This window comes from Bubalus kerabau, chromosome 4, assembly GCF_029407905.1.
Source record: "Bubalus kerabau isolate K-KA32 ecotype Philippines breed swamp buffalo chromosome 4, PCC_UOA_SB_1v2, whole genome shotgun sequence".
In the NCBI taxonomy this organism is placed as follows: Eukaryota; Metazoa; Chordata; class Mammalia; order Artiodactyla; family Bovidae; genus Bubalus; species Bubalus kerabau.
In genome coordinates this window covers 162148212-162160961 of record NC_073627.1, presented here as the reverse complement: position 1 = coordinate 162160961, position 12750 = coordinate 162148212, and the positions used below count along the sequence as shown (strand labels likewise).

Sequence of the window (12750 nt, the reverse complement as noted above, 5' to 3'; positions counted from 1 at the left end):
CAAGCACCTCCACAGCTGGGCACCATAGGCCTCAGGCTGTCACCCTTAGGTTTGTCTGAGGGGCACTAGTAAGGTCCAACTGTATCCCGAGCAGCTCCCCGGCCTGGCTGGTCAGAGCAACAAGCAGCCTCTTTGAACGTGGGGACCCCCTGGCCCCTGCCCACCACCTACGGGTGACCACATCTGGCCCTGCTCCCAAGGTTGGGTGCCTGGACCAGCAGACAGGGCTATACACACACACTCGACGGCAGAGACCTGAGCGGCAGAGACAGCAGAACTGGCCCCCGCCCAAGCCACGTCTCTGGCCCGGACGCGGCCTCCCCATCAGCACACGCACCCACAGCAGCTCCTTCTTGTTCTCCTCCAGTTGGGCCTCCATCTGGCGCAGCCTCTCCTTGATGTTACGGTGTCTCTCTTCCACCTGTCGGCCAAGAACAGCGTCAGCTCCACTCGCAACAACCCTGTCCTGATGACACGCGGGCTGTGACCGCAGGGGTGGCAAGCGGGCTATGCTCTGTGCAGACCACTGGCTCCGGGTTCGCGGGGGGCACGCCCGCTCGCCTGCTCACGCAGCCAGCGCAGCTTCGCGTGTGACACGTGGCTGACGGAGGGTGATGGTGACCGGCTCGTGAGAGGAGACGTGCTCACCCCCGCCCCGGGCCCCGCACCCGCGGCCGCTGCACAGCCTCCTCAGACTGCCTGTGGCGAGCCAGCGCGGGCAGGGCAGTGGCAAGCACGGGACGCACAAGAGCACACATTCTACCTTCCTAAGCTGGGAGGTCAGTTCCAACAGTTTAGCCTCCTTAGTGACAGAGCTTCCGGAAGACCAAAGTTCAGACTACAAGGCCGACCGGGGACAGACAGCAGAGATGTCAGGGGAGAGAAGAAACCAACCCTTGAGAGGAAGATCACAGGCAGAAGGGTGCCCCCTGGCGGCTGTTAGTGACCCTGCTCTGGGAGGGTTTGCGAGCACCCGGCACCACCGGCCTCCCGCGAATGGCAAGCCCCTCAGCCGCTCACTGAGCTCTGGGCAACGCTCCGGACAGCCGCACCAGCACAGGCCCACCTCTCCATGCCCAGCCAGTACCCACCAGCAGTGTGGGGCAACACCTTTCCCACCAGAAGGACGGGGTGGCTGGCGGGCTGTGGGGAACATGCCCCCAGCAGCGCCACGGGTCCGGGACGCGGCCTCTCACCCGTGGGCTCCCGGGGACTGCAAGCTGGGAGTGGGGCCCCGGGTCTGCACCGTGCCCCGCTGTGACTTACTCAACAATGTATGAATCAAGACTTAAAACTGTGTTCATTACAGAGCTATTTTGGCCATCTTTTAAACGAGAATGGGATTTTTCTAGCTCTCTATCCTGCTAGGCTTTGAGGTGCTGACTGAACTCTGAGCAGCAGTGACTTGGAGCTGAAGCGTCCTGGGGACACTCAGAACACAGGACAAAACTGGAGGGAAATTAACGGAGGGATGACACGGGAGCCGGGACTGTCTGACACTCAGGGCGTGCTCCCATCTCAGCCGGGCAGCACGCTCCCCGCGGCTGCGCTCCTTTGTGGACTGAGCAGCACGGGGAGGGGCACGGTGGGACAGCATGGAACAGGCCCTCCCCGCGCCAGCCCCGCAAGGACCCAGAGCAGCACCTTGGAGAGCGCGGCCACCCGCTGAGCCAGCTCAGCCTCCACTTCTGGCAGCGTCTCCGCCCTGGGCAGCGTCTGCTGCAGCTTCTGCTCCTCCAGCTCCAGGTGCTCCTGCAAAGGTTGGTTTTTATCCTCCTCCTACAAAGGGAGAGCAGAGCATCCAAACAGGCCAAGTGGTGTAGCCGCTGCCGTTTTTAGTAAGCTGAGACAAAACCTAAATGCACGTGTCTACTGGATTAGTTCTGTTTCGGAAGCTGCGTCACGGGAATTTTTCTCTCTGTTCCTGGGCTTGGTCTCAGTGGGCAGAACACCTCCTGCCAGAGTATTTGCTTTTCCTAAACGTCCCCATGAATAGTATGAAAAGGCAAAATGATAGGATACTGAAAGAGAAACTCCCCAGGTCAGAAGGTGCCCAATATGCTACTAGAGATCAGTGGAGAAATAACTCCAGAAAGAATGAAGGGGTGGAGCCAAAGCCACAAGAATATCCAGCTGTGGATGTGACTGGTGATAGAAGCAAGTTCCGATGCTGTAAAGAGCAATATTGCATAGGAACCTGGAATGTCAGGTCCATGAATCAAGGCAAATTGGAAGTGGTCAAACAAGAGATGGCAAGAGTGAATGTCGACATTCTAGGAATCAGCGAACTGAAAAGGACTGGAATGGGTGAATTTAACTCAGATGACCATTATATCTACTACTGCGGGCAAGAATCCCTCAGAAGAAATGGAGTGGCCATCATGGTCAACAAAAGAGTCCGAAATGCAGTACTTGGATGCAATCTCACAAACGACAGAATGATTTCTGTTCGTTTCCAAGGCAAACCATTCAGTATCACAGTAATCCAAGTCTATGCCCCAACCAGTAACGCTGAAGAAGATGAAGTTGAACGGTTCTATGAAAACCTACAAGACCTTTTAGAACTAACACCCAAAAAAGATGTCCTTTTCATTACAGGGGACTGGAATGCAAAAGTAGGAAGTCAAGAAACACCTGGAGTAACAGGCAAATTTGGCCTTGGAATACGGAATGAAGCAGGGCAAAGACTAATAGAGTTTTGCCAAGAAAATGCACTGGTCATAACAAACACCCTCTTCCAACAACACAGGAGAAGACTCTACACATGGACATCACCAGATGGTCAACACCAAAATCAGACTGATTATATTCTTTGCAGCCAAAGATGAAGAAGCTCTATACAGTCAGCAAAAACAAGACCAGGAGCTGACTGTGGCTCAGACCATGAACTCCTTATTGCCAAATTCAGACTTAAATTGAAGAAAGTAGGGAAAACCACTAGACCATTCAGGTATGACCTAAATCAAATCCCTTATGATTATACAGTGGAAGTGAGAAATAGATTTAAGGGCCTAGATCTGATAGACAGAGTGCCTGATGAGCTATGGAATGAGGTTCGTGACATTGTACAGGAGACAGGGATCAAGACCATCTCCATGGAAAAGAAATGCAAAAAAGCAAAATGGCTGTCTGGGGAGGCCTTACAAATAGCTGTGAAAAGGAGAGAAGCGAAAAGCAAAGGAGAAAAGGAAAGATATAAACATCTGAATGCAGAGTTCCAAAGAATAGCAAGAAGAGATAAGAAAGCCTTCTTCAGCGATCAAGGCAAAGAAATAGAGGAAAACAACAGAATGGGAAAGACTAGAGGTCTCTTCAAGAAAATCAGAGATACCAAAGGAACATTGCATGCAAAGATGGGCTCGATAAAGGACAGAAATGGTATGGACCTAACAGAAGCAGAAGATATTAAGAAGAGATGACAAGAATACACAGAACTGTACAAAAACGATCTTCATGACCCAGATAATCATGATGGTGTGATCACTGACCTAGAGCTAGACATCCTGGAATGTGAAGTCAAGTGGGCCTGAGAAAGCATCACTACGAACAAAGCTAGTGGAGGTGCTGGAATTCCAGTTGAGCTATTCCAAATCCTGAAAGATGATGCTGTGAAAGTGCTGCACTCAATATGCCAGCAAATTTGGAAAACTCAGCAGTGGCCACAGAACTGGAAAAGGTCAGTTTTCATTCCAATCCCAAAGAAAGGCAATGCCAAAGAAAGCTCAAACTACTGCACAATTGTACTCATCTCACATGCTAGTAAAGTAATGCTTAAAATTCCCTAAGCCAGGCTTCAGCAATATGTGAACCGTGAACTTCCTGATGTTCAAGCTGGTTTTAGAAAAGGCAGAGGAACCAGAGATCAAATTGTCAACATCCGATGGATCATGGAAAAAGCAAGAGAGTTCCAGAAAAACATCTATTTCTGCTCTTTTAACTATGCCAAAGGCTTTGACTGTGTGGATCACAATAAACTGTGGAAAATTCTGAAAGAGATGGGAATACCAGACCACCTGATCTGCCTCTTCAGAAATTTGTATGCAGGTCAGGAAGCAACAGTTAGAACTGGACATGGAACAACAGACTGGTTCCAAATAGGAAAAGGAGTACATCAAGGCTGTATACTGTCACCCTGTTTATTTAACTTATATGCAGAGTACATCATGAGAAACGCTGGACTGGAAGAAACACAAGCTGGAATCAAGATTGCCGGGAGAAATATCAATAACCTCAGATATGCAGATGACACCACCCTTATGGCAGAAAGTGAAGAGGAACTAAAAAGCCTCTTGATGAAGGTGAAAGTGGAGAGTGAAAAAGTTGGCTTAAAGCTCAACATTCAGAAAATGAAGATCATGGCATCTGGTCCCATCACTTCATGGCAGATAGATGGGGAAACAGTGGAAACAGTGTCAGACTTTATTTTTCTGGGCTCCAAAATCACTGCAGATGGTGACTGCAGCCATGAAATTAAAAGACGCTTACTCCTTGGAAGGAAAGTTATGACCAACTAGATAGCATATTCAAAAGCAGAGACATTACTTTGCCAACAAAGGTCCGTCTAGTCAAGGCTATGGTTTTTCCTGTGGTCATGTATGGATGTGACTTGGACTGTGAAGAAAGCTGAGCGCCAAAGAATTGATGCTTTTGAACTGTGGTGTTGGAGAAGACTCTTGAGAGTCCCTTGGACTGCAAAGAGATCCAACCAGTCCATTCTAAAGGAGATTAGCCCTGGGACTTCTTTGGAAGGAATGATGCTAAAGCTGAAATTCCAGTACTTTGGCCACCTCACGCGGAGAGCTGACTCATTGGAAAAGACTCTGATGCTGGGAGGGACTGGGGGCAAGAGGAGAAGGGGACGACAGAGGATGAGATGGCTGGATGGCATCACTGACTCGATGGACATGAGTCTGAGTGAACTCTGGGAATTGGTGATGGACAGGGAGGCCTGGCGTGCTGCGATTCATGGGGTCGCAAAGAGTTGGACACGACTGAGCACTGATCTGATCTGATCTGATCTGAAACGTCCACAAAGAAGTCTTTAAAAAAAAAAAAAGTTCTTATATATTAAAGAAGATCAGTTTTCTGTAGAAGCATATTCATTCTTATTGACAAGTTAAGGGAATAAGGGTTCAGTACTGACCCTTCTTAAAACATCACCAGAATCATCATTTGAAGGGAACCCTACCGACCGCAGATGGCCACGGGCTTGTAAGCCACAACACGGCTTTCATCTTCTCTGAAATACAGACCTGATCAGAGTGTGCCTGGTGAAATGCCAGTCAACTAATATTTGTAAATGCACGATTATTCTTTTAACAGATCTTCTTACTCTGAAAAACTTTCAATGTAGAACATTTAGATTCTTGTTTGAAAAAGAAAAAAAATTAAGTTATCTATACACTCGGGTTCCTGAGAGGTTAGCATTTGCTTCTAAGCAGTTTTCTTATGCTTTCTGTGTGGGTATTACTCTATGTACACACATAAACAATATGATATGCTTTAAAACCCTCGGAAAACAACAGCATATGGTACATAGTATTTTCTTATCTGCCTTTTACAGCCATTATTTTGTATATCGTAATGCTCTTAATTAGCATTTCGCATCATAAATTTCAATGGCTTTCTAGGATTTTATTTTTGTGGTGGGGCCAATGATACACTTTGTCACACACCAGACTGACTCACTTTGTTTTGGAGAAGCCAGATTTGGTTTTCCTGGGTAAGTCCTGATTATCTGAGACCACACGGGAACAGGAGCGAGTAAAGCTCACCAAACCATAGGAAGTACACACCCTAATCAGACTGGAGCTCTAACCCTGCCTTTTGTCACAGAGACCCCAGTTCCCAACAGGCAGCCAGCTGCCCTGAAGTTCCCTGCTGCTCTCTGCTCTTTCAGGAAAAATGCTAACAAGCCAACAGATTCAAGTCAAGTAAAACAAAAGAGTCAGGAGTGGAATTCCACAAAATGGTTAAACCAAATCCCAAACCATTCAAACCTGTAAGTTGCAGTCACCCTCAGTTTTTAAACATTGTATTTCTTTTCAGTACAGTTGATTTATCATGATGTACATCCACACTTTCGAGCACAGTATTTTCGGGTCATAAGAACTTTACACTGGGACTTGATTTCCAACATGGGAGTCACATGAAAAGGTCTTTACCTTCCTTCCTCAGTATTCACTACTATAAAAGTCAGACACAGGTCAGTAAAGGCCATTACCTGTCGATGCAGAGAATCCTTATTTGTGATTTCATTTTCAGGTTTATCATCAAGGTCATGCACAGAGGAGGCTTTGCGCTGTGCGGCGAGGTAGCGTTTCTCAAGTGTAGTGATTCTCTTCTCCATGTCCTCCTTCTGGGCCATGGCCTACACCGGGCATTACAGAGGAGAAAAGTAAGTCATTATCATGGAATACTCCAGCACACTTAAGAGTAAAAAAGCTGGACTAAATCCTAAGTTTCAAATCAAACACAAAATTAGCATCCTCAAAAGTAAACTCCTAGACATGGCAGTTTTCTTAGACGTGAGCAAAATCGCGCGTACCTCAAATGTCACATTTGCCACAATGGCACCCATCTGTCTTAATGTCTGTCTGGCCACTCGATTTACCAAGCTTCTTTTCTACATAATAAACCCAAACAGCAAACAAAAAGTACACTAAACTACCCTGTCATTGCAAGAATTCCAGGAGGGAAGGGATCTGGCATGAAACGAGGACCTCTGTCTCCTACACCATACAGGCGTGCTTGACCCAGAACAGGGAGGGACCTTCAACAGATCCAACAGGGAGCTCTGAGGTTCATTTCCTCAGGTAAAGTTGGAAAAATCTCATGCAATTTCCTCAAAATTAAAGTAAGAATATCAATGAGTGGAAACACAAGTCAAAGTGTAACACAACTGGAAGCAGCCTTCTCAAGCCTAGTTCTTCTAAAGCAGAGTTACACCACATGTGTGAAACGCTCACACCAGGACCAGAACTTGCTGCCGGTGCAGCTCCTGTCCGCCAGCTCAAACTCCATTTCAGGTCCCTCCGTAGTCACTAAGTAACCAATGTAGTCCTGACATTAAAAGTGAAAGGTTCTAAAAACGCTTTTTCCAGAATTCTCTACATATTAAACTCTGCCACCTAATCTCCTCCTATTGCCAAAGAGTAATGTGAACAGGTTATACAAAGATGTGCAAATATTTCTGTTTTGAGTTCTCACACAGAATTACTCACACCAGGCTACTAAACAAGTCCACCTGCTGGAAAACATGTTGGAGGGGTTCTCTCTGAGACGGTCTCACGGTGGAGGGGTGGGGCAGGGTGGGCTGTCTGCCTGTGTACAAAGGAAAGCTGAGGAGGAGGCCTGAGCCCCCAACACTCTTCTGTTTTCACAATGACTGTTAGGTAGTTTCTCATAAATCATGATACCCGCAGACATGACCACCAGAAGCATCATGATTCTACATGGTTACATAGCACGGGCCTGAGGATCTGAGGGTGAGCAAATGCCACTCGTCTTGTCTGACCGCCGTGTCACTGTCACACATCCCTTCAAGGAGCGGAACCTCAGAAACTAGAGAAGATGGCCAGGCAAGCTGCCTCAGCAGAGCCCACACAGCATGCTCCCATCTCTCCGAGAGAACGGGCTCCACAGACGTCACCAGGCTCGCCTGAGTGAATCAGAAGGAAATTTCAGCATCATCGGGAATACATTCAACAGGCAGGTAGGGGGATGAACTGGGAGACTGGGGTTGACACATATACACTACTGATACTATGCATAAAGTCAACAATGAGTAAGGACCTACTGTACAGCACAGGGAACTCTACTCAGTGCTCTGTGGTGAAGTTAATGGGTAGGAAATCTAAAAAAGGAGATGTGTGTGTGTGTGTATATATATGTGTATATTTATGATTGATTCACTTTGCTGTACAGCAGAAATTGACACAGCAGTGTAAAGCAACTATACTCAAATCAATGAATGAATGGATGAATGAACTTTTTAAAAAGGAACACACTAGGCCCCCTAGAACTTGTAGAAATGAGCAGCCCACACCCAGGGTGCAGCACAGCGCTAGGGCTACCCTTATGTTGGTCCACTGCCAACGGACCGCCTGGACCAGGCCTCTTCTACCCCGAGACCTCGACGCAGAGGTGGGGAGGCAGCCAGTTGCGGTCTCGCCAGAGCTCTGCTCTTGCTCACGCAGCCATCCCCAGGCTGAGACCACCGGGAGAACAAGGGACCCACATTCCACCTCAGGACAACAGACACGTCCACCGTCACTCACTTCGCGGAGGTCCCGCTCTAGTTTCACGTTTACTTCCTCGGACTTGAGGAGATCCTTCCTGGCCGTGTCCAGGTCCTCCTCCATCTCTGTCACCTGGGCAGAGAGGGCTGCCAGAAGCTCCTTCATCTGGCTCAGGAGCTCCTTCATCTGGCTCTCCCGCAATTGGTTGTTTATGATTTCCTGGAGCTGGATCACCCGAGCCAGAGAGCCGTCGCGGGTTCTCTAAGGGGGAAAGGAAGCCTTAGACAGCCTTGTTTTGGGAGGCAGGGAACACAGCACTTCCGGGCAACCGGTGAGGTCAAAACTGCCTTCTGTGCTCTGGAGCTCACACGACTGCCACAGTCTCACAGAACTACATGGTGCTTTGGTGAGAGGTCCCAACAGCCCTGCACAGACTGGATGGTAAGACGAGAACCAGATCGAGTGGGACCGGGGACTTGCCTTTCCATCGGCGCTTGGCATGTTTTCTTGCTTGGGATTTACATCAAGCACCCCGTCCATCAGTATCTTTTCCGGGTTTTTCTTCTCTTTAAGAATCATCAGCTAAAACCAAAAGTTTGAATCAGAATAAAGAAATAAGTCAAGACAGCAAAACTCCATTTGGAAAAACTCAACTCAAAACTGAAATACAGCATAAAAAGAAAATACATGGTGATGCTATCCATCCCAAAGAGAACCAGGTGATTAGAGTCAGAATTTTGTCTTCTACTGGACAAAGGGGGTACTTAAGAGATCCTGCAGCTCTGAGCCACAAGTCTAGGTTACTAGTCATTAAAATAACCCAAGTGGGAGGGTCCTCAATCAGAAAGATAAATAACATCTGATGTCCACTACAGCCTTCATAGTTCTTTTAAATGAAAGGATACAAATGACAAACCCTTCACGGAAATTACACGATGACTGATCAAACTTATCTCTTTATGTGTGGCACCTAATTCTTCTTCTAACAAACTACACCTTTCAAGTGCTCCTCGTAATCGCTCTCAACTGAAATAAAAGGGGCCGAGTCACTGTGTGTTGAAGTGTGTATATATGTTAGTGCACATCTTAGTGTACACTCACCCTAATTTAACACGGCTACTGTAACAGAAGACATTTAATACATCTCATTGATCTTAACGTCAAGAAAATCTGCTTATTAACAGCTTTAAATTCTAAGTTAGAGAGGGAAAAAAAAGTTCCTAAAATAATCCTATTACCTAGTTTTTAATTGCAAATTGATATACAGAATATAATAAATCTTGAGACATTTATGCCAACTAATACTTTTTACCTGGGGCTTCCCAGGTGGATCAGTGGTAAAGAATCCGCCTGCCAATGCAAGAGGGCAGGTTCTATCCTTGGGTCGGGAAGATCCCCTGGAGTAGAAGATGGCCACCCACTCCAGTATTCTTGCCTGGGAAGTCCCAGGGAGAGAGGAGCATGGTGGGCTACAGTCCACAGGGTCGCAAAGACTTGGACATGAATGAGCATGTACACAGGCAACACTTTTTAACCATATAACATTCTGACTTCTTACAGAAAAAATGTATTTACAAGAATTCAAGAAGCTCAAAAGTCAACCAGTTACATAAATACATGCATCATCCACCTAACAAGGCAGCAAGTGTCCAAATCCAGGACGGCCGGGTGGCGGGTACCTTCTCGTCCAGGGCCTTGTGGTACTCAAACAGTGATTTCAGGGCCGTGAGCACCTCCACCTCGCTTCTCATGCCGGCCGGGGACTGCGCCTTCTGCTTGCCCATCTTCCTCCGGAGGGACGGCACATAGCGTGAAACCAGGCATTCCAGGTGCTCCAGCAGCAGCTGCAGGGCGGGGCCAAAGGAACACCTTCAACCTCATACTTGAATTCAGGGCCGATAACTCCTCTCAGCCTCATGCTAACACCGAAACCATGCTAAGGCAAGTCGCAATCCCGCCAGTTCAGTCGAAAGTTAGAGTGGACTTCCCCAGTGGCCTAGTAGTTAAGACTCCACACTGCTGCAGGGGTCCTGAGTTTTAATCCCTGGTCGGGGAACTAAGACCTCACACACACTGTAGCATGGACAAAAATGTAAGTTAAGAGAACTCCCCCCTCAAATGTACTAAAATTATATTAGCTCTCATCATCAATTTGAAGCAAAGTATGAGAACCCCGATCTGATCCACCCCGGTCTGCTCAGTGGGAAGATGTGAAAAATGACTTGAAAACCAGACAGAGTTTAAAGACAGCAACACGGAACCCAGTGGTGACCCCCGTGGGGCAACTGTCCACACGTGAGAATCCCCCTACTGACCCTGGTGTTGTCCCTTTCAGCTCTCATCTCGGCAATCTCTTTTCCTCTTGCTAGAAGCTGCTCTTGGCATGCACTGACTTCTTCCGTAGGTGATGCCAACTCCTAGAAAACAGTTAAATGAGTAAGTAACTAAATGCAAACACAAATTAAAAAGAGAGCGAGACTGAAGACTGACCCTGTCAAGTCTCTCCAGCCTCCACACAGAGGGTCTCCCTGCCCCTCCAGAGAAGAGGGGTCCGCTGACCCCAAGACCACACAGACCACCACAACTCAGACCAGCCTTTAGCCTCCACCTCGATCTGGCAGGCACGCGGCAGGGGAGAACCTGGAATCCAAGCCTGCCTTCTCAAGACCCAGGGAAGTCTGAGAAACTTTCCTAAACATAAACCTAACAACAAACTGGACAAAGAGGTTCTTAAACGACACACAGACCAGTGACCTAGAACCACTGGGGACAGGGCAGAAGAAAGGGAAGATCTACAAGGCCACCAGGCTTTGGAGTGTTCCTCTGGGAAAAAGGCTGATGGCACCCCACAGCCATCTGTTAGCCTGACCCCACTGAAGTCACACAGTCATTCAATAAACTGGTTAAAGGGTTAAATTCATGTTTTATGTATTTTATCACAATTTTCGTGCACACGGTGCCATCTACGTGGTGAACTTGCTCAAACTGAACCACACGGCATCTTTCATTCTTCTATTTTTCTTCACACACATAAAAAAATCCTGGGCTGCATATCCCCTACTACACACTGAGCATTCAGCACCTAGAACACTGCCCAACACTTGTAAGAGGCATGTAGTAGACATGTGAACTATGAGGGTGTATGTTATACATGTAAGCAGTAGGTAGCCATCATTAAAATACTGGACACACTGTTCTGTGCTTTGTAAGATGGGAGACGATAAGGGGCTTAGCCTTTCTGCTTCAAGGACTGACTCTATAGCTCAATCCACGTGCCCCAGTGACTCCTCCAGCCAGCGTTTCCCTTCAGAAGGTGGGGCCCCCGGCCATCCTCCACGCAGCACCTGCACAACCACTTACAAGGTCAACCTGCTGGGGTCGATCTTGCCCAGAAGACCAAAACGCCCTGGCTGGCAGGGACCCCCGGCAGGGCCCACAACCATGCTAACAAAATGAAACACAGCCCCAATGCTTCACTGGGTAAGGGACAATCCTACGGGCCCAGCCCCCAGCTGTTCTCACGTCAGTCCACTCCGCTTCCAGAACTTGGGCCGAGGCCGAGGTCTTCCTTGTCTTGGCTTTTGCCTTGGGGTTGCAGCGCTGGAAAAGTGCCCATAGGCGGGCCCTTCTGCGACCCATCCTCGCGTATGGGGCAGTCCCCCACTCGGGGGCAACTGCTGTTTCACGGTTAGATAGCTCAGCACTGGAGCTATCACCACCGATCTCACACTACGGCCACCGCTATTCACACTACAACCACTGCTCTCACACTCACCACTCTCAGACACCACTCTCACACACCACTCTCACACACACCACTCTCACACACCGCTCTCACACCCCGCTCTCACACACCACTCTCACACACACTGCTCTCACACTATGACCATCAGCACTGCTGTCTCTAGAAGAAATGGCACGAAGGCTCTGCCTCCAGCATGTCTCCCAGGAGCCCAGAACCTGAAACCCACTCAGTCACAAGGGGCTCCATGGCAACAGGGGGGCTGGGCTCAGGCCCATCATCAGGGGTGCACAGAGGGGGGAGGGGCTGCCAAAAAGACGTCAGGGGAGTGTGGTGCGTGGGAGAAGGAAAGCCATGCCCACAGCTCAGGCCCACCGTCAAACATAACCCTGCAAGGATACTGGTTCACAGTCGAACCAAATAGTATAAACTGCTTCAGAAACCACCAGCACTAGGAATGAGCATGTCTTCTAAGTGGGCTTCTGCCTCCTTCACCCCCCAAACAAGTCTCCAGTGAGGCTACTGAAAGGGCACCCCTGAACTCAAGGGTGCCCCCAGAACCCACTCAGGTGAGGAGGACTCACCGCGCTAGCTGCCCCTCACTCTCACCCTGAGCTCGGTCCTCCCTGACTGACTCCCTCCCTCGAGCTCAGCAAGGGCTTGACCAACCTCGCTCCAGGCACTTAAAATGAACCCACAGTGGATACAGGAGTTCCGTCAATCTGCTGTGAACTCGCCCTCTTAACTTCGACCCTGGGATGCCAGACA

General features: G+C 48.6%; 1 protein-coding gene across 1 annotated transcript in view; it reads right to left on the bottom strand.

Annotated features, from left to right (window-relative positions):
- Window positions 1–11683, bottom strand: part of LOC129651028 (liprin-alpha-1-like) — a 29764-nt gene extending 18081 nt beyond the window's left edge. The window contains 11 exon segments of the mRNA XM_055579758.1: window positions 338–421; window positions 764–838; window positions 1645–1779; window positions 6224–6370; window positions 8280–8501; window positions 8721–8822; window positions 9173–9264; window positions 9916–10084; window positions 10556–10657; window positions 11496–11544; window positions 11601–11683. Coding sequence (XP_055435733.1) covers window positions 338–421; window positions 764–838; window positions 1645–1779; window positions 6224–6370; window positions 8280–8501; window positions 8721–8822; window positions 9173–9264; window positions 9916–10084; window positions 10556–10657; window positions 11496–11544; window positions 11601–11683 — 1260 coding nt within the window.
- Window positions 11684–12750: the final 1067 nt, after the last annotated feature.